This window comes from Kogia breviceps, chromosome 2 (genome assembly GCF_026419965.1).
Source record: "Kogia breviceps isolate mKogBre1 chromosome 2, mKogBre1 haplotype 1, whole genome shotgun sequence".
Classification (NCBI taxonomy): Eukaryota; Metazoa; Chordata; class Mammalia; order Artiodactyla; family Physeteridae; genus Kogia; species Kogia breviceps.
In genome coordinates, this window is record NC_081311.1 from 182,948,005 (window position 1) to 182,971,207 (window position 23,203).

Here is a 23,203-nt window from a genome sequence, read left to right on the forward strand (position 1 = left end):
ATTAATAGTACCCTCTTCAATTTTCCCAGTGTGTCCCAGTTGAGACGATTAATTATACAGTCACTGTGAGGCACTGACAAACTCCTGGGTTAGAGATTTACCTTCCCAGTTGTCTGTCTTTCACCCTATCCTTGTGCTTTAACTCTAGTGCAGCAGCTGAGCCAGTCAGGATGGTGCCGAATTAAAGCTGTTTCCACGAGGAGGCTTAGTGGGTGGCAATCCTCCCTTTACAGGTAGACAAAGGGACTCAGAAATAGGGAGCAGGGCAAGGGCTGATTCAGGCTCGAGGACAGAGAGGAGGCAGACCTGGGTGTTTGAGAATCAATCGCTCAGTGAAGACGGAAGGAGACAAAGGAGAGACAGAGGCCTGAGAGGGGACAGGGCAGACTGAGATGACAGCCTGGCAATGTTAAGTCAGGGACTTGGACGAGTCTATATAAGCTACTCATCATTTAAGCATGCTTTATAGAGCAGTGGGCACAACAGCACATGCGGTTAGATACAACTGTTCTGAGGATGCTGAAAGAAAATAGGACTTGACATAGTAAGAAGGAAAGAAAAGATGAAATGGGTAAACCACGATCTTATAGCCAGGGACTCTGGTGGAGTGATGGTGAAGAAGTTAGGAACTCACGGGTTAAAAACACAATGTGCCTCAACAGAAGTCAATCTGTGGTCCAGGTCTCTCTTCTATATCAACTTCCAAGTACTACAGCCAGAGTCCCAGGAGGGTTCCAGCCTCTCGGACACCCTGAAGCCAAGCCTTTCTTCTGGCCCTGAGCTCCTCAGGCTAGCTCTGGTTCCAGTCTGCACATCTGGGCCCACACCCTCTTCTTGTCGGGAGGTGGGGGAGGCCCTCAGCCCTCAGGTCCGGTGGGGGGAGCAGCAGGAGCAGGGGGGCCGGGATCCTCCAACTGCACGTCGTGTAGGTGCACCGTGGGCGTGCTGGGGTCCTTGCCCACGCCTTGGTTTGGGTCAGTCTGGTCAGGGTGGTGCCTGCGCACGTGCTTGACCACCTGAAATTTCTGCTTGGCCTTGTAGCTGCAGAGGCGGCAGAAGAAGGGGTGGCGGTCGGTGTGGGTGAGGGCGTGATGGCGCAGGCCGGCGGCCCAGCGGAAAGCACGGTGGCACACGTTGCACACGTAGGGCTTGGCCTCGCTGTGCTTGCGGAGGTGGGTGCGCAGCAGGAAGCGTGTCTTAAAGGCCTTGCCGCACTGCTCACACATGAAGGCCCGCGCTTCCCGGTGCCGCGTCTCCTGGTGCACGCGCAGTGCGTCGGCCCTGTTCGTGCAGTACTCACACTCGGGACACTGGTACGGCTTCAGTCCTGTAGGACAGGGCAAGGACAGAGAACACATCACCCCTGAAGGCGGTGGAACAAGGATCAGGGGACCAGAAGAGTCATTGTGATCCTGGGACATAAGGAACACAAGCAGCAACCTAAGGACCGTGTCTTTGGAATGTTCCAGTCCTGTCTGACATTGGTGTGTCCTATTCCCAACATAGCCCCTTGTACACAGTGGCTGCTCGATGGATGCTGGTAACTAACTGGACCCCTAAGTAGCCAACTGACGGCAATAAATACTCAAATATGACAGGGTTTCTACATGGGGAACTCCAACACCTTTTTGGTCATGGAGGACTCATGGAATTGGGAATCCATTGAAATGGATCCCTTGTTCAACACAAGAAGTAAAAGAAAATGCTTAAGAGGGGAGCGGGAGAGGCAACAGAAGGGGTAGAGGCAGAGGGCCTTGAAATGCATCTGGTTAATTCCTTTGTTTGGGGGGGCCACATGCAACAATCACCGGCACACCATCATTAACCCTTCTCTGAGAAAATGTGGTTCGTGGACTGTACCCAGGAGAAAAAAAAAGGACAAGTTAAAACAGGTGAGGGACTTCCCTGGTGGCGCAGTGGTTAAGAATCCCCCCACCAATGCAGGGTGTCCCCTGAGGATGAGTGCTGGTTTGAGCCCTGGTCCGGGAAGATCCCACATGCTGCGGAGCAACTAAGCCCATGCGTCACAACTACTGAGCCTGCGCTCTGGAGCCAGTAAGCCACAACTTCTGGGCCCGCACCTAGAGCCTGTGCTCAGCAAGAAGAGAAGCCACCACAATAAGAAGCCCTCACACTGCAACGAAGAGTAGCCGCCACTCGCTTTAACTAGAGAAAGCCTGCGCGCAGCAACCAAGACCCAACGCAGCCAAAATAAATAAATAAATAACAGCTGAACCCTCTACTTTCTTCTCCTCACTCATGATAGTTCCATCCTGTCTCTGTAGGGACCAGGCAGACCTGCTCAGTCGCTCATGTTTGAGTTGGAGGTTCTCAACCGGAGGTGGGTGACCTTGTGCCATAATACCCCGGGAAGCTTTTGCAAAGTACACATGCCCAGACTCTCAGGTTCACCTCTCTCCTGATTCTGATAGGCTTTCAGTGGGTTGGGAAGCTATTCTGGCTTTTCAGTCTACCTACTACCCTTGATGTGTATACTGCTGTGCACCCCGAATCTGAGTAAGGACATACACCACCTCAGGGAGGGTGGGTGTGCTAAGGCACAGGGGAACCCCTCGGGCCTGTCGAAACCATGCAGACTCACCTGTGTGCTTGGTCATGTGGTACTTGAGCTGGTTGACCCACTTGCACTTGTAGCCACAGTCAGGGCACAGATACTTCCGCTCCTCCTTGTGAATCCGCATATGGTACTGGAGGAGGGAAGAGCAAAGAGTACACCCAGAAAATGTGTACCCTTTGGTACTCACTGGATGTGGAAATAGAGCAAGCAGGCAGAGAAACTGGTGGCAGATAATCCTGTTCCCTGCACCGACCCTACCCATTCTCCCCCGCTGCCAGTCAGGTCTCCGAGGCCAGTCACTCTGATGCAACCCTAACCCCTTCGGCTGACCCCGGGTCTGCCCTATCTCAACTCTGCCACTTATTAGCTGTGTCTTTGGGCAATCTTACCCCTAATTCTCAGTTTATTAATCTGGAAAATGGGAAAGAGTAAAAGTATATCTCATATTTTTGAAAGGATTAAAATTAAGTGTCTGACATACAGTGTAAGTACTCAATAAATGTCAGCTATTATCATCTAGGTTATCTACAAACGATTACACGCCTTTGTCACATGCCAAGCATGTATTACGGAATTTTATCTCTGTAGCAACCCTATGAAGTATTATTCCCTCTTCACAGATGAGGAATCTGAGGTTTGGAGAAGTTAGGGGACTTGACCAAAGTCATGGCACCAATTTTCAGAAGAGTCAGGATTAAAGAACCCAGGTAGTTTAACTCTGCAGCCTGCATTCCTTCCATTCCCAGACCCCCTAGCCCCTGACCTTACCTTGAGGCGAGAGGGGTCAGCACAGGCATAGGGACAGAGGTGACAGTGGTAGGGCTTTTCCCCAGTGTGGACGCGGCTGTGCCAGGTGATCTTTTGCCGGTTCTTGGTGCTGTAAGCACAGTCAGTGCACTTGTAGAGCCGGGTGCCCCCGTGCCCTTTCACATGGTGATCTAGTACCAGCTGATGGCGGCACGCAAAGTCACAAAAAGGGCAGCGCAGAGGGGGCTGGCCAGCATCCCCAGCTGAGGATGCCGCTGCTGAAGTCTCCTCATGCTGTTCCAAGTAGTGCTTCACCAGGCCCACCCGCTCCCGGGCAGCAAAGTCACAGAGCTGGCAGCGGTGGCTGAAATGCTGCTGCCTTCGGTGCTCGTCCAATGCCGGCCGGCTGGGGAAGGCCTCCTGACAGGCCCCACACTCAAGCCGTGGGTGCTGTTTCCGGGTGTGCCCTCGCAGGCTGGCAGGGCTGGGGCACAGCAGCCCACAGCGGGAGCAGTGCAGGGGGCCCTCAGTGGCCTCTGTGGGAGAGCCAGGGACAGGGGGCGTAGGCTCGGGATGCCGGCGCAGAGCATGCTGCTTGAGTGCTGTCTCGGAGCTGAACTGGGCCTCACACTGGGGGCAGGCAAAGGCTGGGGTGCCCTGGTGGCAACTGTTAACGTGGCGAGTGATGTCATGGCGAAGGTAGCCACTATAGTCACAGAGTGGACAGAAGTGGGTGGGTGTTTTGTCGTGTACCCTCAACCGGTGCAAGCGCAGTTTTGAGTTGGTACCAAATGTTTGGGGACAGGAGCTGCAGGGGATGCGGCCAACACCTGTGTGTCGGGACTGGTGAGCCTCTAACCGGTACCGTCTGGTGGTGGAAAAGTCACAGAAAGGGCACTGATGTGGCTTCACACCCTCATGCTTCAGCCGCCGGTGCTGCTGTAGGCACCTGCTCTGTTTACAGGTGAAACCACAGTCCCCACACTGAAGAGGGGGCCGGGGGCCATGGGCTGGGGCTGCGGCGGGGTGCCTGCGCTTCTGGTGGAGCCTCAGGGCAGCAGCAGCAGGAGCGGTGAACGTGCAGAGGCCACAGCGCAGCTCTCCAGACTGCTCAAGGGGGCAGCCCCGGGTCTGGTGAGTCCTCAGGGCCCGTTCCTGCTGGCAGCTAAAGGGACACGTGGGGCAGGAGAAGCGAGCCCCCTTCTGCTTTGGAACCAGAGCTGCATCCCCATCACCAGGGCTGCGCTCTGCACTCCCACTGCTCAGGGGAGCAGAGTCCCTGCTGCTCAGCAGGGACACAATAGGCTGGGTCTGGGAGGCGCCTCGCTTTCCTCCCCCGCCACGTCCGCCCCGGCAGCCTTCAGCCACGTGAGAGGTAATGGAGGAAAGCCGAGAGCAAAGGAACATGCATGAGTTGCAGTGAAACTTGCCCTGCTCAAAGTGGAACTTCTCGGGGGCCTCTGTGGGCGAGGAGTCTTCTGTAGGAGGGACTGTGGAGCCAGAGAGTGTGGCAACAGGCTCCTCTATGTTTTCTGGCTCCCCAGGAAGCTTGGAAGGAGAATCTTTTGGGAGCATGACCTCTACTTCTAATGGTGCAGGTGGGGGCTTCCCACCTGCTGCATCCTCTGAGGCCGGCGTGCCCGGGGGCTGAGGATGCAGAGGGATGGGTGAATCTGGTCTGGGCAAGCCCTTGTTCTTTCTGAGGAGAACAGGGCACTTCTTCAGCAGATGGGTGCTGAGACCACGCTGTTGCTTGAAGCGGGCTCCACACTCAGGGCAGAGGAGGGGCTCTCGGTGGCCCTGGCATCCAGTCCTGGAGTGCAGACTCAGGGCCTTCTCCCGGCGGGTGATGAAAGGGCAGTGTGGGCAGCGGAAAGCCCGCCCCTCTCCCTGTATCACTACCATCTGAACCCGCCCCTCCAGCACCAGCGCCTCTGCCTGTTCTTTGTCCTGCCTCCTTAGGGCCTTGAGTAATAACTCCGATTCACGGAACTGGGGCAGGGGTGCTGTCTCAGTGGCTGGATTTGCCTTGAAGGTTCCCACCCAGCTGTTAGGGGGCTCCTCTGAGGAAGGGGGATTTATAGGGGGCTCAGAGACTGGCTTTTCCAGAATGGACTCTTCAGCACCCAAGCCAGAAGAAGTTCCAGCACCTTCAAAGGTAGACAGCTCTGTTAAAGTTCCATCTGGCCCTTCCAGTCTCAGAGGCCCTGAGGGATCCAGGGGCCTGAACTCCAAAGGAGCTGTTTCAGTGATTTCCTCAAGGGGCGGGTTGGCCACAGGCTCCAGCTCCACTCCCAGGGCCTCTAGGTGTAGCGTGCAGCCTCCCTCATCTACCTCCGCCGGACTGGGGTTGCCAACCAGGTCATGCCCCCGGGGAACCTCATCGCCGTCCTGTTTCCCAGCACTGTCCTCCTCACTAGTCTCTGGCGGGGCCTGATCCAAGCCGGGGTCCGCCACCGTCTCTGGGTCGCGGTCCGGCCCCTCAGGCTGGGCAGACAGCTGACTTGAGGGCTCTGGGTCTGGTGGTGGTGCTGGGCACTGCCCGGCTCCCTCTGGCTCCTGGCTGGCACGGCGAAGCTGCCAGACCTGGTCCCCGGGCACGTAGCCGTGGGCTTTGCGCTTGTGGAAGAAGAGGGCGGTGTTGCTGAAGGTGCGGTAGTCGCAGAGGGCACAGTGGAACTCTCGGAGGCGGGTGTGCTTGCAGTTCTCATGGCTCAGCAGGGCCTGCTTGTGGCGGCTCTGGTAGCTGCAGTAGCGGCAGGGGTAGAGTGGGGAGGCCGTGCCGGGGTGGTGCTGGGAAGCCATGTGCTTCTGCAGCTCATACTTCCGCTTGCAAGCGAAGGCGCACACCTCGCACATCAGGGACTTGCCCTGGTGCCGCAGCTTGTGGCTGCTCAGCTGATCAGCCCGGTGGCAGCGATAGGAGCACTGGTTGCACTGGTATCTGGTGAGGAGGGAAAAATCACAATCGTAAATTAATCACAGCAACTACCAGTAACTCTATAAATACCTACTATGGGCCAAGCTCTACACTCAGTGTTGTACATGCATCATCTAATTTAATCGTCTTAGTGAGGAGACTAAGGCACAGAAGTTAGTAACTTGCCTCGAGTTACAAGGAAGTGAAGGGCAGACGGTCTAGCTTCAGGGCTTGTGTTCTACCCCCTACTCTACATTGCTTCCTAAAGGGAAGGTATCACGAATCAGTCAACCTCTGTGGACTTCTGAGGAGCCGACATGGCTACAGCCCCATGGGGCAGGTTTCTGTGCCTAGTTCCCACTCTCCCACGGAGACGTGAAAGCCATGGAGAAACCCCCTAGCCAGCTGTGCCCACAGGTCAGAGGGGAACTTGCCTGGATTTGGACGTGGCCAGGACTGGAGCCACAAGCGTAGCCCATCTACATCACCAGGACTGGACTCAGAACTCAAATGACACTTTCGTCTCTGGGCCTCTACTCTGTGTCTACACCCCCTTCCCTGAGCCCAGAGAGCTCGCACCGTGCAGACTAGGCCACAGGCAGAGGTCAGCTAGAGGCAGCGGAGCCGAGATGACAGGAGCAGAGGGCCGTGCGGAGGAGTCTCTCTGGGGCCAGAAGAGAGATGGGGCCGGAAGCTGGCTTTGAGAGGCGGCTAGCTTAGCTCCAGGTCATCGGGTCAGGGATGGAGGCACGCGTGTGCTCATACCTGAGGTCGCCCGCGTGTTTCCGCATGTGCACGCTGAGGTAGTGCTTCCACTTGGTGACGTAGCCGCATTCGGTGCACATGTAATCCTTGGTGTTGGAGTGGGTCAGCATGTGCTTGGACAGGTAGCTCACGTCTCGACACGTGAAGTCACACAGCTCACACTTGTGCGGCTTCTCGCCTGTGGGGATGGCGGTGAGCGGGGAGAGAACACAAGTCAGACATGGACTGAGGGAGCGACAGACCGTACTCCCCAGCAGGCTCAACCTGATGCCCAGCAGGAGTGGATGCTGAGGTGCTATTCGCAGAAGTCAATGCTGCCTCACAGCCCTCTGGGACGACCACTCTTCCACCCTGACGCCAAGGAAGGTAGGGGGAAAGCGAAGACCCAGCTTTTGAAAAGTAGCTTCCAAGTCCATTCTGGATTTGTTATACAGCTTATTGGCACTAATGGCCAACAGCTCCACTTAGCCCAATTCGTTCCAGTTTTGTGGAAGAGGAGGAGAAAAAATTAGGCAATACAACATAGTGGTTAACAACTCTGACTCCGGAGTCCAACACAGTAATAAAGATATTAATAGCTGACATTTATACTGTGCTCACTATGTGCCAGGCACCTTTCTGAGCACTTTATAAAAATGCCTCCTCTTACTGAATCCTCACAACAGCTCTTTATTACCCCATTTTACAGAGGAAGAAGCTGAGGCACAGAGAAACCATAGAGCTATTAGGCAGTGGTTCAAATCCCAGTTTACTACTGTGTGTCCTCGGGCAGGTCATTTAACCCCTCTAAGTCTGTTTCCTGGACTCCAAAAAGGGGGCAACAAAAATACTGACCTCACATGGTTGATATGAAGATTAAGGGCTCAAGGATGAGCTGTCCCTGTTCGCTGGTCGAGACGTAGCGCTAAGAGGTGAGGCTGGGGCCATGTTCCTTCAGGACTATTCCCTGTTATCCCTGCCCACCCACCCTGCCCCTCTCCTTATGGTGAAGGGCAAGCAATGTGGTGTTCTGGCTCTGCTTCTGATACCAGCTGTGTGATCCTGAAACAGGCCATTTAAATGTTCAGCGTTTCTCATCTTTACCTGCCTTTCTTACAGGATCGTTATTATGGATTAAATGAGATAATGCATATGAAAAAACTATAAAGCACTACACAAGCATACCTCAGAGAGATGGTGGGTTCAATTCCAGACCACCACAATAAAGCAAATATCACAAGAAAGTGAGTCCCACAAATTTTTTGGTTTCCCAGTACACGTAAAAGTTACGTTCACACGTTGCATGGTATTCTGTTAAGTGTGCAGTAACATTCAAACAAAACAGTGTACATACCTTAATCTAAAAAATACTTTATTGCTAAAAAATGCTAACTAACACCTGACAATGCAGGGTTGCCACAAACCTTTGATTTAGAAAAAAACCACAGTATCTGCTAAGAACAATAAAGTATGCCTGTACAAGAAGCCTCAGAAAAATGAGATTTTGTGACTAAAGCCTGTATAGAAATGAACTGTTTAATGGAAACAACAATGGCTTTGCCACAAGCTGCCTAAAAACTGTCCTCCCAATCTAAAGAATCTTTGATGAGATTTTTCTTTTTTTGCGGTACACGGGCCTCTCACCGCTGCGGCCTCTCCCGCTGCAGAGCACAGGCTCTGGACGCGCAGGCCCGGCGGCCATGGCTCACGGGCCCAGCTGCTCCGTGGCATGCGGGATCCTCTCGGACTGGGGCACAAACCTGCATTCCCTGCATCGGCAGGTGACTCCCAACCACGGCACCACCAGGGAAGCCCTGATGAGATTTTTTAATGTCTTGTCAATCCACCAATGCTTACATAGAGATCACAAATGGGAAGATGCTATAGCAGGAAGCCTGGTTTGGTTTTTACTCAAAGCATCAGTAATGCTGGTAACTAATTAAGAGTCTGAGTTGAAAAACCTGCAACTTTCAGGTCACCAGACGTGATCGTGTTTTCAGTGTCATGGCTTTCAAGGCTATAATATATATGGATGGCTCAGTTCCCTCACCCACTATCTCTCACAGCACATCACAAAATTTGAACTGCAGAGGAAGGTATCTGTCCTGGTCTGGGTTTCTTTGCTTTAACAGGCTGGGTATTGACCCACCCATGCCTGATTAGGGGTGGGCAGAACCCGACGGGGCTTTAAAGGTGAGGCACGGGACTTCCCTGGTGGTCCAGTTAAGACTCTGTGCTCCCTGCAGGGGGCCTGGATTCGATCCCTGGTCAGGGAACTAGATCCCACATCCCACCACGAAAAGATCCCGTATGCCTCAACTAAAAAGATCCCACATGCTGCAAATCCTAGCCTGACCACTTTACTAGCTGAGTGACACTCAACTTAAGGCTTATTTGTAAACCGCAAATACCAGATTTATCTCTAGGAACACTAGGTCAGATGAGTCCTGCGCAGTGTACGCAAAGCCCTCCGGTGCCTGGCACACAGTAAACGCTCCCGTTTGCCATCATCACCACTATTACATGGTTGGAAGGGTGGAAGCCATCTCACCGGTATGCAGCAGCATGTGGCGAATAAGCACCCTCTTGTGGGCAGTGGCAAAGCTGCACTCAGGGCACTGATGGATCTTCTCGTGAGCATGCATCTTGCCCACATGGTCCTGGTAGGCCACGGGGTTGAAGGTGGCAAAGGGGCAGAAGGTGCAGCGCAGCTCTTCACTGCCAGGGTGGCCCTGCTTCTTATGTTTACGGAACAGGTGCTTGTTGGAGCAGGCAAAGTCACAGTGGGGGCAGTGGAAGGCATAGTGGCTTTTGTGGTGGGCCTCCATGGCTTCTGCTGTGGCAAAGAGCATGGGACACGAGTGATGGCGGCACTCCACGGCCCGCACCCCGTGGGTCTCCTTCAGATGCTTCACGAAGGCCTTGCGGTCAGGTGCCATGTAGCTACAGCCCTCCTGAAAGCAGCGAAGGGGCAGCGGCTCGGCCGCAGCTGCTGCGGTGTGGCTCTTGAGGTGCTCCTTAAGGGCCTGGCTGAGACGGAACTCCTCCCGGCAAACAGGACAGGCATAGGTATCTGAGTAGAAGTTGGAAATATCCTCATGCATGCTGGCCATGTGGCGGTTGAGGGCATTCCTCTCCACTGCACTGTAGTGGCACAGTGGGCAGCGGTGGGCCTTTTGGCCTAGCTCCCGCAGCAGGTGGGTCTTGAGCTTGCTCTTACTGGTGAAGAACTTTTGGCAGTTGGGGCACTGGAGACTGGGGTCTGGAAAGTGGAGATGTAGGTGCTCCACCAGATGGGTCCGCTTCTTGAAGCAGCGCTTGCATTCTGGACACATGTGGGTCTTGAAGAGGGACTCGGTGCCAGAAGCCACAGCTCCTGGGAGAGGGAAAGGCAGGGAGGGTTAAGAGTGAGATTCTTTGACAGGTCCGGGGCTGGCCAGTTAATGGCAGAACCACAATTTGCCCAGACAAAATATGCATGCATGCATGGCCTTGTTCCTTTCTTTCTAGGAAACCAAACAATAGCATCTCAAACTTTGTAGCCTCAAAGAAGAGAGAAGTCATTCAAGTATTTAGAGAAACAAAATCACAAGGACTTCTCAGACCCTGCTGTGACCTTTAAGAAGTGCTTCACCCAGCCACCCACTATTCTTGAGCTTTTATCTAGAAAGGCTCAAAAGAAGAATCTTGATGGAGCATTCTTGTTCTTCCTGTCCTTGACCTGGAGGGCAGGCGGAAGAATCAGCAGGGTTGGTTGGAAGGAAAAGAACCCCACAGGGAGCGGGCACAGGGAAGAGAAGTACTCCTACTGCTGAACACTGGGGCCAGAGAGAGCTGGTAATAAATATAATCAGATCCGTCCTGGTCACCTGATGGTAAATATGCTCCCTGTGGGATGGGTTTCAAATGCTGTTCTCCTCAAATGGAAAACTGGGAAGCAAGGATTCAGAAAAACAACCTTAGGGGGCTCAATGTCAGACAAGACTGGCTGCCAGTCAAAAACCCCTGGCATCTTCATACTATGAATATCACCCTCTCCCCCCCCACAAAAGAGCTTTCTGCCTGGGGAAAACCAGCCCCAAGAGCAAACTCTATTGACTCTTACCCTGTGTCACCAGGGTCTGTGCCCATTTATCACCTTCCCACTAGACATGTCAAAGTGGAATGTTAGGGACAGAAGGATCTGAACCAAAACTCAGAAAACCAAACCCCAGAGCCTCAATGCCACGCCCTCAACAGTCCATTCCTCCCCACCACCAAGAGGTTCAAGCCCCATCACTTCATTACCCTCCAACCGCTGAGCCCCCTGGCCTTTCTCCAGGGCTTTCTGGGAGTTCTGGCTGCCACTGTCCTCTTCTTCCTCTATGTCCTCCTCTTCAGCTGACTCCTGTCCAGGCAAGGGTGCTCCTATTTCCTCTGAAGGCTCTCCCTCTCCTGGGGACACTCTGAGAGCTGAAGATGCAAAGAACTTGATGACTAGAGGAGCCAATGCAGGGCTGAGTGCCTGTACTTCTCCTCTTACTGGCTGGAAGAATCACCTCCCACCATTTAGCATAAGGGAATCTGGGGTTCTAAGCATATTAATTTATTCGCACACAAGACAGGGATAGGAAGACCAGGAGCTGAGCTGTCAGTGATGCTCCAGTCTGAAGTAAATCAAACCTCAGGTAACACCAACCTTGGACCCCTTGAAGGCAAGATCTTTGAGGTCACTGCAGTGGGGGGAGGGGGCAGAGAGGCAGAGAATGGGCGGACTAGACTGTACTTCCCTGGCTCAGGTCCCCAGGGTTAATGGCTGGTGGCTCAGTGTGGGCGAACATCCCTGACCTCTAAACTTCTACTGAGAAACCCAACTCAGCACTTCAGGATCACATCCTGTGCTCTCAAATCCATTCCTTCTCTCCCTCAGTTAGAGGCAGCTGCCTCAGTAAGGCAAAGATGTATGACTTCTTCCCAGGAAAAAGGAATCTTCTCTTTGTACCAGAGCACAAATCAGTCTTAGCAAGTCAAATTCTCTCATCAGAACCCTGGCCTGGTTTCTCTATTTCCTCCTGCTCCTCTGCTCACCCCACACTCTTTCTGAGACCAAGAGGAATAAGAATCATTGAAGCACCACCTCCCTTGAAGGTTTCTTTTTAAAATAACCCCAGCTTCTCCTGCCCAGTCCCACTCGCTCTAACAGGGAGTCTACAGGCATTCTACCAATGGCTACAGCCACTGACGGGCAGTTTAGCTTCTGCCCTCAGAAAGTTCTGAAATGGATCAGAAGAGACATTGGTTAAGTAACTTCAAGGCCACAGTGTAGCTTAAGCCAAACTTCGTTCATTGTCATGGACAAAGACTTCCTCTTTGTCCCACATCTTCTGCCTGGTCCGGGGTGTCTAGATGCCTTCCCACGTCAGCCAATAATCCCATCCTCCTGAGCCACTACCCCGGATTCTCTCCAATTCAGGCTGACATTCACGGCATTAGTAACAACTGCCTCTGCTACAGACCGATGGCAGCTGCAATCCAGGCAGGATACTGCTGGGTCCTTGGCCTCATACCTGGCAGCAGCTCCTGGGATGGACGACCCTGAACAGCGGACAGTTGTCCCTGTGTCCCGGCCCCGTGACTCCGCTGATGCTGCCGGAAGAGTTTGATGTTGGAGCCCACGAAGCTGCAGTGGTTGCAGTGGAAAGGGTAATGGGCCTGCCGGTGCAGTTCCATGCCCTGCTGGCTCCCAAAGAGCAGGGGGCAGCCCCGGAAAGAACAGGGCACAGGAAGCGCCCTGTGGGTCTGCTTCAGGTGGTGCTGTAGACCCTTGCGATCTTGAGCAGAGAACACACAGCCAGACTCTGGGCAGGAGAAGGCATCAGGAGTGCCCCGGTGAATCTTGAAGTGGCTCTTCAGGGCCTGGGGTTGGGCAAACTCCTGTCTACACACAGGGCATGGCAGGGGGCTATCTGGTGGGCTCTGGCCCTGCAGAGGGCCAGGGAGAGTGAGGTTGCTGGGGGGCAGCTCTACAGAGCAGGAGGGGCTAGCGAGGCCCTGCACAGGCTGTATAATGGTCTCAGTGCACTGGTGCAGGGCCAGCAGAGTGGGCTCTGCGAAGCTCTGCTCACAGCGCTCACAGAAGTACACCTCCACCACCTTTACCAGGACACCTGCAGGCAGAGGACCGACAGAGAAAGGCACAGAATCAGACGGAACAAGACCGAGAGGAGTTAGTTACCAGTAGAAAATGTAGGTGAGTCTTTTAACATTCACGGAATGGAGTTGGACTTCAGTCTGATTCTACACCTTAAGTCTGATTTTCAAAGCCCCCTAAGGTCAAAGATGGTCTATCTTGCACGTGTGTTTGGATTCCCAGTATCTTGCACAATACTTGGCACAAAGTAGGTACTTCATAAGTATTTGTGAAGTGAATGTAACAAGTATTAACCAAATCCAGAAAGCATTAAGAAAAGGCGATATGTTTGGCCCAAATAAAAAATTAGAGGGCTTCCCTGGTGGCGCAGTGGTTGAGAGTCCACCTGCCGATGCAGGGGACGCGGGTTCGTGCCCCGGTCCGGGAGGATCCCACATGCCGCGGAGCGGCTGGGCCCGTGAGCCATGGCTGCTGAGCCTGAGCGTCCGGAGCCTGTGCTCCGCAACGGGAGAGGCCACAACAGTGAGAGGCCCGCGTACTGCAAAAAAAAAAAAAGAAGAAACTTCCAAAAGAAGAAAATGACAATCTGAGGAAAATATCTGCAACATACATGACAAAGCGTTACTTTTAAATTCTGTGAAGAGATTTTCAAAGGCACAGTAATTCATAAAATGGAGGATATCCTTTCTGAGATGAGCCAGATCACATTCATAATAACTGCTGCCATTTCTTTTTTTTTTGGATAATTTTTATTTTTATTTTTAAAATCAATTTATTTATTTTTGCCTGCATTGGGTCTTCCTTGCTGCGCTCGGGCCTTCTCTAGTTGTGGCAAGCGGGGTCCACTCTTTGTTGTTGTGCGTGGGCTTCTCATTGCGGTGGCCTCTCTTGTTGCAGAGCACAGGCTCCAGGTGCGTGGGCCTCAAGTCGTTGTGGCTTGTGGGCTCTACAGCACAGGCTCAGGAATTGTGGCGCATGGGTCTAATTGCTCCACATGCTGCCATTTCTTAAGCAACTGGCAGGATCTTGACAAAGAAAGGCTTAGGAAACACTTTTCCTTGGTCCTCCAATTGCCCTATGAGAAGAGGGATCTGAGATGCTGCAAGGTTAAGGCCATCAGGCCTGTTAATGGTGGTGCTGAGGTTTGTCCTACATTTATTCTGGTGGTTGTTTTTCTCTTTATTATTATTTTTTTAAATAAAAATTCAGTGCAACAACAGAACTATATAAAGAATAACCACGTCCCACCCTCACACACATAATTTGGTCTATATCCTTTCAGACCTTTTGGGGTCATTTTTTGGCAATTTGCTTTTTTTTTAAGTTTATTTACTTATTTATTTTTGGCTTTGGGTCTTCGTTGCTGCGTGTGGGCTTTCTCTAGTTGGCGGTGAGCAGGGGCTACTCTTTGTTGTGGTGCGCGGGCTTCTTATTGCAGTGGTTTCTCTTGTTGCAGAGCATGGGTTCTAGGTGCACAGCCTTCGGCAGTTGTGGTTCTCAGGCTCTAGAGCGGGGGCTCAGTAGTTGTGGCACACGGGCTTAGTTAAGTTGCTCTGCGGCATGTGGGATCTTCCCAGACCAGGGCTCGAACCTGTGTCCCCTGCAATGGCAGGTGGATTCTTTTTTTTTTTTTTTGCAGTACGCGGGCCTCTCACTGTTGTGGCCTCTCCCATTGCAGAGCACAGGCTCCGGACGTGCAGCCGCTCTGCGGCATATGGGATCTTCTCAGACCGGGGCACGAACCCGTGTCCCCTGCATTGGCAGGTGGACTCTCAACCACTGCGCCACCAGGGAAGCCCGGCAGGTGGATTCTTAACCACTGTGCCACCAGGGAAGCCCCGGCAATTTGCTTAAAAAATTTTTTTTTTCACTTGCTATATATCAAGGATATTTTTATCTATGAGTAGGACATTTAGATCTACCTAATTTTTTTTGTCCAGTTCATGGTACTTCAAAGCATGGGTAAATCAAAATGAAATTTTGCTCTTACTGATAAATATCTGGGTTGTTTCCAACCATTACAAATAAAGCTGCCCTACACATCCTTCTTCCTGCATCCTTGTGCATGTGTGTAACTCTTTCTATAGGACAGATCCCTAGAAGTGGAACTACTAGGTCAGACTACATGTCTTTTAAAATTTGTTACATGCATAAATTGACTTCCAAAAACTTATGCTAATTTATATTCCATAAACTATAAGACAGTATCTGTTTCCCCATAGCCTCACCAACACTAGGTTTATAAAAAATGCTTAATTTCTGCCAAAGTTGAGAAAAAATAATGGCATCTTATAGTTAAACTGGAATTTGTGTGTTAGTGAGATTAAATATACTTATGGTTATTAACTATTTTCATTTCTTCTTTAGTAAATTGCACGTAGATTTCTTTTCTCCCTTTCTAAAAAAATACTGTTTCTTTTTCTTATTGTGGAGCTCTTTGAATTTTAAAGATTTTTAACTTTCTTATATATTGCAAATGTTTTATATATTGCAAATGTTTTTCCAGGTTCCTTTTAAATTTATTATTTCTTTCACCACATCAAAGTTTAGAAATATTATACGATCAAACTAGCTAATCTTTCCCAGTATTCTTTGTACACTACCAAGGAAAAATGGTACAACTATAGCTGGAAGACGACAGTTACAAAATAGGGAAGTTACCTAAAAATAAGAAGTTGAGATGTGGGAAGATTAAAGGGGAGACTCTTTCTTTTAACGTAAATATAAATTATTCAACTCCCACTCTTAACGGCATGCTTCGGGTGAGTTAAGTATGTTATCCGCAAGAAACTAGAGCAGGGAAATACCAGATTACTGCTAGGAAGCCCTGCCAAGCCCTGGGTGGTGGAGAGAGGCTGGGCCTTTTGCCTAATCCCTGGTTGCAGTTCCTGGGTGGGAGGGTCAACATGGAGAAAAGAATCCTTGAGGACTATAGGAGTAAGGATTGGGCAGAGGTGTCAGAAAGGTCTTCCCTTCTGGATTACCGCCTAGCAGACGTGAAGCCCTCGCAGGGATAGACTGCCAAGAGCTTGGTACAAGTTGTGCACCACCTCGCCAGACTTCAATCAACATTCACCAACTGCAAATCAAATTACAACATCTCTAAGTATAAAAATAGGATGCTACCTTGTGTCTTCATCATATTTATATACAACGATCAAAAACAGCACAGACAAAAACTCAGGGTTGCTTGTCTCACCGGCCTGCTAGCAACTGTGTTGGTACCTGGGGTCTCTCCAGGAGCACCTGGGGACAGGTTTCCAGCAACTGCTTCCACAATGATCTCCATGTTCCCTGTGTCCTCTTCAGTTGCTGTGGTTTCTACCAGCAGGCAGCCTGGGTCAGCAGGCAAAGGTGGAGTGTTCCCAGAAGGACAGGGGCTCTGCACAGGCTCTAGGAGTCCACAGTTAGAGAGAGGTCGGGGGATCAGCAATAGCTCAGGGCACAGTCCATCCATCTCCCCAGTGCTGTTGGCTGGCTGTGAGTCCAACACAGGGTCTGTCATCACCACCAACTTGTGTGCTATGTCCTCTTACGTGCTGATAAACCAACCAGAAGAAAAACCAAACAACATGTAATTAGATCTCTCACTTTCTTCCCACTTGGTGTGGGTGCACAGCCCAGTGCCTGCCCAATTAGGCATTTCCTTGCATGGCAGCATGCCATACGTAGTTAACCTAGAAATTTTCTTTTTATGACCATGTTTACAACAAAAAGCATAAACATGATAATAGGAGTCGATATAGGAAAGAGACAAGAAGTTGTAGGCAACATATTAAAGACTGTTTCTTGGAGCTAAGTGATGTTGGTCAAATTACTAAGCAATCTGGGTCTCAGTTCTCTTATCTGCAATAAAATTGGGTGGGACCAAGGGATCGCAGAGGTCCCCTCCCCTCTTAACATTTTATGATCTCACTATTCCTTAGCCCAAAGCCCTTCCTTCATGATCTGGCCCCTGCTGACCTCTCCAGATTCATCTTCCACCTCTCTCCGCAAAAGGTCTCTGAACTGATGATTCAACTTGTCATTGATTTGCCATTCCCCAGACTCACCACATTCTCTTCTGCTTCCATATCCTTACACATCCCTCTCTTGGCTTGATGGGTCTTCTCCCCTTTGCCATCTCTTTTGTCTGGCTAACCAACTCCTAACTATCCTTTAAGAATCTGCACAAATGTCACTTCCACTAGGATGGCTTCTGGACACCTTTCATCTAAGTTTCTGTCTCTGAGGTCCTAACGGCACATTGTACATAGCTCTGTCAGAAACTGTGTCACACTGCACTGTCGTTTACCTATCAGTCTCCCTCCCTAGACTTGGAGCTTTTTGAGTGGAGTTTATTGATGTTATCACTTCACTGAACACACCACAACAGTCTATGCAAGTCAGACAAATAAGGGAATTCTAGTGAAGAACTCCAGACATAGAAATGCATCAAAGCAAAGCTAGGCTTCTACTAAGATATCAAATCAGTGATGTCTTACAAGTTAACACACCTAGAGAAATTTCTAACAAATTGACTATGGCCTCACATTGAACACTGGAACACAACTGAGAGATGAATGTCAAGTAAATTGCATATCTTGTTATACACGGCTAAAATTAGTCTAAGCTAAATAACCAGGAATTAATAAGAATGACAGTAATCCTTTCATGAAATTGAGTTATGGAGGTCGAGTAATGGCCTAGGGCTAGGAAATCAGGTTGCAGGTGAGAATTCTGCAACTCAAAGCCTCAGCACGGAAATTCGGAAGGTGGCAGGGCAGGGCACTTCCGTCCTCAGAGGATTCTCTGGAAACCACAGCCTCCACTTATCATCGCTGCTCTCGGGAGTCTTCCAGCTTGGGCAGTATACTTGCCTTAGGGAGGAGCCAAGGAGGACGCGGTGTCGTCTAGATTGAGCCGCTGGAAGGCGGAGTGAGGTGGCACATAGGTGGGCATAAGAGAAGAAATGAACTTATCTTCGGGGCACGGGTACTGAGGAAGAGAAAGGACAAATTAAGGCAGAGAGAAGGCCTGGGAAAAGGATGAGATCCAGCCTGGGGACCAAGGCACCCGTTTTCCACTTTCCTGTGGGCTCTGACTCACCGCGTGGCCTTGGACAGATACAGTCTCCTCGCTTCTCGGGGCCTCAGCTTTTCTATCTGTAAAGTGGAGGCGATGACAGCGTCCACATCGTTGGGCGGGAGCGGGAATCACAAGTGCCAGCAAATGGGAAAGCCGTTTTGTAACCTGCAAGGCTTAGGATGTAGCATCGTCATGCTTATGGTCCTAAGGAGAGGCAGCGGGTAACCGGGCGCGGTCCAGGGCAGTGACGCGACCGAGGAACCGGGTCGGCTGATGTGATGCGCCGGGGCCTCGCTCGTCGCCGTGCTCCCTTCAGCACTTCTCCCGGGCGTTCCCACCGCCCAGGCCCACCCCTCACCCTGAGGCTCGAGAAACTTTTGCCTCCGGCCTGCTCCACCCGCACTCCCTACTTGTTCCCGCCCCGCTGCCGCTTGCTTACCTCCCGGCCCTGGGCGGGCGGGAGCCTCGTCTCTATGGTCGACCAGCGGCTGGAGCGGCCTCCCGTGACTCCTTTTGTGCGACCGCCTCCGGCCCAGCCCCCTCTAGGACCGCGGGCATTTGGAGGCCGCTCTCTCTTCCTCTGTAAGTCTGGAGGAGTACTCTATGGTTCTGTCTATCGTTCCCCACCCCCACCTCCTATCCTGACCTTGAGGCCCAAAGAGTACCATCGAGAGTTGTGGAGCAGAGTGGCATAGCCTTCTTGGTGGGTGTGGCGGGAAGTAGATGAAACAACTCGAGGGCCGGGCGAAGCGGCGCTTCCCTGAAGAGCTAAGGGCCGAAACCATCGAGAGGGAGGGCCAGAGAGTCATGGCGGTAAGGGGTGTGGGAGTGACCGATTATTCCAAACCCGGCTACAAGAGGCGCGAGCTGGGGTGTAGAGGGGGTTCGGGAGGGGGCTTCTGGGCGACCGACAAGGACCGGGAGCGGGAAGGGCTTTGTCTGTAGCCTTCCACGCATACGAATTTTGGAATTCTGGATCCTGTTCTAAGCTTCAGCGGAGGTCACTGCTGTCACTTCACCGCACTGCGTTCCACGCGTAGAGCAAAGTGTCAGGGGGGGCGGGTGAGGTGTGCTAGAAACGATTTGACCTCCTACCCATCGGGATCTTACAGTCTAGAATCAGGCCCTGTCACGTTTTATTGGGGGTGGAATTGGAGGAAATCTCCTTGGAGAAAGTAGATGGGCGGGACTTCAACTGGAGACAATGGAGGAAATAAATTAAAATGGGCATTCCGAGTAAAGAGAACTGCTTGAGCAAGGAAGAGGGAGGTTTGTATATTTGTTCAACAGAGAGTATTAGGAGCTAAGCCATTGAAGGTAGGTGGGCCCCGTATGGTGGAGGTAGAGGAGTTTTTACCTAATTCAGGGATCTGTTGAGAGCCAGTCATTGGAGGTGTTGGAGTAGGGAAAGTGGTGGGATTGAAGTAGACCCTTATGAAGAAAGATCTGGACCCCTGTGTAGCAGTTTGGTGAAGCAGGACGTGGAGACCCATTAAGATGCCACTTCAAGAACTAAAATTAGTTTTGAAGAGACAATTTAGGTGGGAGGTAATAAAGAGCTAAACAGGACATTAGCATGTAAAGGAGAGGAGAGGATATTTGAAGTACATGACTTGTAATAGCAAGGCATGAGGTTACTGACAGGTTGACAGGGTAGAGAGGGTTCTAACTCAGCTGGTCCCAGGGACCACAAAAATTCTGTCCATCTATTATCCTGATGTGAAGTGGGTTATATTGTTCTCTCAGGTTTAAGGAATCTCCATAGTCGTCTGGCAGGGAACAGGTATGAACAGGATAATGAAAGGCAAAATGGGGCGAGTGGCCCAGAGTCCATCCTTTGCATTCCAACACCAACCCCACCCCACAAAGGGAGGATATTGAAGCATACAGTAATGCTAACCTGTCCTTCCTGCTCCCAGCTTCTGCAGGGGGGGGCGGGGGGGGTTGGGGAGGAATTTCAGAGTCCATTTTCTAAACTAATCTTGTGCTTTGTCCCATCTCCACTGCTCCCCACCCCCAGGTCTTGAAAATGCCTTGGGGCCTGTAAGATTCAGTGTTTTCCTTTCAAGATGCCCCTCACAGACTTTGTTCTGGCCCTGAAGGACAATCCCTACTTTGGGGCTGGATTTGGGCTGGTGGGTGTGGGCACAGCCCTGGCTCTGGCCCGGAAGGGTGCCCAGCTGGGTCTGGTGGCATTCCGGCGCCATTACATGATCACACTGGAAGTCCCTGCTCGAGACAGGAGCTATGCCTGGTTGCTTAGCTGGCTCACCCGCCACAGTACCCGAACTCAGCACCTCAGTGTCGAGACTTCGTACCTTCAGCACGAGAGTGGCCGCATCTCCACTAAATTTGAATTTGTCCCCAGCCCTGGAAACCACTTTATCTGGTAAGGCTGGGAACCAGAGAGGGCTCTGAGAGTAGAAAAGGAGAATGAGGGGAGGTGGGTTTGACCCATTAGTTCACCTCATTTTGACCATTCTTATTCAGGTATCAAGGGAAATGGATCCGGGTAGAACGGAGCCGAGAGATGCAGATGATAGACCTGCAGACGGGGACCCCCTGGGAATCTGTCACCTTCACGGCTCTGGGCACTGACCGAAAGGTCTTCTTCAACATCCTGGAGGAAGGTGTGGGATGGCACAGACAGGCTTTATGGGGGCGGGTGGTGGTGGTTGCAGGGATGGGGTCTTCGACATCAAAGGAAGAGAAGCTTGGAGAGGAGGAACAGGAGGCTTTGAGACCATGGGAGTAGGTGGCTAGGGAAACTGTTTTGGCACAGCTCTGCCTAGTAGCATGGCAAAGAGGAATTATTGGCTTTGTCTCATCTCCCCCCTCCCAGCTCGAGAGCTAGCCTTGCAGCAGGAGGAAGGGAAGACAGTGATGTACACAGCTGTGGGCTCTGAATGGCGCCCCTTTGGCTATCCACGCCGCCGGCGGCCACTGAATTCTGTGGTTCTAGAACAGGGTCTGGCTGACCGAATTGTCAGAGACATCAGGGAATTCATCGATAACCCCAAGTGGTACACTGACAGAGGTGAGAAGCAGCTGGGGTCTTGGCTAGGTTGTTTTTGATGTCGTATTAGAACAGGAGGGAACAGGCTGGTCTTTCTTGGCCAGATATAAAGCTGTGTGCTAGCGCTTTATATTTGTGGGCAAATATAAAGCTCTAGCCTAATTCCCATAGACGAAGGGGAGAGAAAAGTTGTCTACGGGAATGATTTCTTCCAATGCCAAAGTCATCAGGCCTCCAGGGAGCAGAGTTGGGCATGAAGGTGGACACCTGGGGCAGAGTACATGATTCATTTTAGGTCTTGACAGTCATCCCGGCTGTATTCGTAGGCATTCCCTACAGACGTGGCTACCTGCTTTATGGGCCCCCTGGTTGTGGAAAGAGCAGTTTTATGTGAGTAGAGTCAAACTTCCCTTAACCCTCAAACTGGAGAGAAACTGGACTGTTGGGGTTGGAAAGGGAAATAAATGTGGGGAACAGGAACTGGGATAAACGTGAGACATGAGGAACACTAGCGGGGTATGGCGAAAGGTTTAGGCCTCCGAGACAAAACTAGTACAGTGAGGAACTAGCAGCTGGGCCCAAGAGCCAGCTCCCAGGTTGCCCATTACCTGTCATCCCTCCTCCATAGCACAGCCCTGGCTGGGGAGCTGCAGCACAGCATCTGCCTGCTGAGCCTCACAGACTCCAGCCTCTCTGATGACCGGCTCAACCACCTGCTGAGCGTGGCACCGCAGCAGAGCCTGGTGCTCCTGGAGGATGTGGATGCTGCCTTTCTCAGTCGAGACCTGGCTGCGGAGAGTAAGTGAGGGAAGTTGACGGAAGGGGGAGTGTTTCTAAATGAGGAACAGTGGAAGAAAGGAGAAATCCAGAGAGCTGATGGAGGACACCTGGGTTAGCAATGCGAGCCCACAAGACACACTGATAAGTAGGGGGACGTGGTAAGTAAGGAGTAGAAGGGGATGTTAATTTTAAGTAGGGCTATGATCACTCACGCTTTATCTCTGCCTTCTTCCAGACCCAGTAAAGTACCAAGGTCTAGGGCGTCTCACCTTCAGCGGCCTGCTCAACGCCTTGGATGGCGTGGCTTCCACTGAGGCCCGCATTGTGTTCATGACCACCAACCATGTTGACAGGTGAGGAGTGAGGTACTCGGACTGGGAGGCAAGATTCCGCCCCCTCACCATCTTAGGAGGATCAGGAGGTTCAGCGGGACCATTTTGGGGGGTGCTGGTGGCACTGCTGCTCATGAATCTGCTTTTGCTGCCTTCTCTTAGGCTCGACCCTGCCCTGATACGCCCTGGGAGAGTAGACCTGAAGGAGTACGTGGGCCACTGCTCACGCTGGCAGCTGACCCAGATGTTCCAGAGGTTCTATCCAGGGCAAGCAGCTTCCCTGGCCGAGACCTTTGCAGATCGTGTCCTTCAAGCTACAACTCAGATCAGTCCTGCCCAGGTGCAGGGCTACTTCATGCTTTATAAAAGTGACCCTGCAGGGGCAATTCACAATGTGGAGTCTCTGAGGAGGTGACAACTGGGCTATGCCCAGCCCTCTCCTCCTCTAGGAGATCAATAAACACCTGCCATGCTACTCCGTTCTCTGACCTCCCTCCTACCTTCCAGTGTTGGCACTTGAAAAAGCAAGGGCCAAAAACACATGCCTTCAGGGGCCATCAGGTGTCCACATATGCAAATGCTGGGGGCACAGCCTGCCTTAGACAAAGGGGGAAGAAGAGAGACCGTAGTAAACGGGCAAGTACCATCCTCCACCTCATTCAAGTATAGACAGATAGATAGATGTGGGTGTATGCACAGTGGGTTATGGGGCAGGGTGGGTCCTGCATATTCTTCTTAAATGTTGGCCTCCACTAATTTTCCTTGGAATCCACTATACTAGCTGAGATGTCAGACTCCTCTTTATCCAGACCCCAATTTCTTGGGAGAACAGACTTCAGAGCAAGATTGTGGCTACTCTGCCTTGCTCGTCTTGCTGGGAAGTTAGAAA

General features: G+C 51.7%; 2 protein-coding genes across 7 annotated transcripts; one reads left to right on the forward strand and one right to left on the reverse strand.

Moving 5' to 3' along the window:
- Nucleotides 1-437: 437 nt before the first annotated feature.
- Nucleotides 438-18,829, reverse strand: ZNF142 (zinc finger protein 142). 5 transcript variants are annotated; one of them, XM_067026872.1, is made up of 11 exons: nt 18,626-18,829; nt 18,208-18,351; nt 17,979-18,096; nt 16,345-16,658; nt 12,536-13,135; nt 11,277-11,441; nt 9,541-10,365; nt 7,011-7,188; nt 3,347-6,269; nt 2,603-2,708; nt 438-1,327 (listed from the first exon to the last, which is right to left on the reverse strand). In XM_067026872.1, exons 4-11 carry the CDS (start codon nt 16,622-16,624, stop codon nt 858-860), a joined length of 5,547 nt encoding a protein of 1,848 aa, XP_066882973.1. In that variant the 5' UTR covers nt 16,625-16,658; nt 17,979-18,096; nt 18,208-18,351; nt 18,626-18,829; the 3' UTR covers nt 438-857. The 5 variants fall into 5 exon arrangements, with proteins under 5 accessions (XP_066882973.1, XP_066882974.1, XP_066882972.1 ...); XM_067026873.1 differs by having other exon boundaries at nt 16,345-16,512; nt 18,208-18,359; nt 18,626-18,705; XM_067026871.1 differs by having other exon boundaries at nt 18,208-18,359; nt 18,626-18,705.
- BCS1L (BCS1 homolog, ubiquinol-cytochrome c reductase complex chaperone) lies at nt 17,901-22,789 on the forward strand. Of its 2 annotated transcripts, none has more exons than XM_059052134.2 (8): nt 17,901-18,999; nt 20,207-20,575; nt 20,677-20,816; nt 21,029-21,223; nt 21,529-21,592; nt 21,831-22,000; nt 22,218-22,335; nt 22,477-22,789. In XM_059052134.2, the coding sequence occupies exons 2-8, from the start codon at nt 20,256-20,258 to the stop codon at nt 22,727-22,729; spliced, it is 1,260 nt and encodes a 419-aa protein (XP_058908117.1). In that variant the 5' UTR covers nt 17,901-18,999; nt 20,207-20,255; the 3' UTR covers nt 22,730-22,789. The 2 variants fall into 2 exon arrangements, with proteins under 2 accessions (XP_058908117.1, XP_066882981.1); XM_067026880.1 differs by having other exon boundaries at nt 17,903-18,768.
- Nucleotides 22,790-23,203: the final 414 nt, after the last annotated feature.

Bases quoted from the DNA above. Each gene is read 5' to 3' on its own strand.
- ZNF142 (XM_067026872.1), bottom strand. From the start codon at position 16,624: ATGACAGACCCTGTGTTGGACTCACAGCCAGCCAACAGCACTGGGGAG. The intron at 13,136-16,344 runs GTACCAACACAG...CTCTGCCTGCAG, and splicing joins TGCTCCTGGAGAGACCCCAG to GTGTCCTGGTAAAGGTGGTG. The intron at 7,189-9,540 runs GTGAGATGGCTT...CCATCCCCACAG, and splicing joins CCACATGCTGCTGCATACCG to GCGAGAAGCCGCACAAGTGT.
- BCS1L (XM_059052134.2), top strand. From the start codon at position 20,256: ATGCCCCTCACAGACTTTGTTCTGGCCCTGAAGGACAATCCCTACTTT. The intron at 21,224-21,528 runs GTGAGAAGCAGC...CTGTATTCGTAG, and splicing joins CAAGTGGTACACTGACAGAG to GCATTCCCTACAGACGTGGC. The intron at 22,001-22,217 runs GTAAGTGAGGGA...GCCTTCTTCCAG, and splicing joins TCGAGACCTGGCTGCGGAGA to ACCCAGTAAAGTACCAAGGT.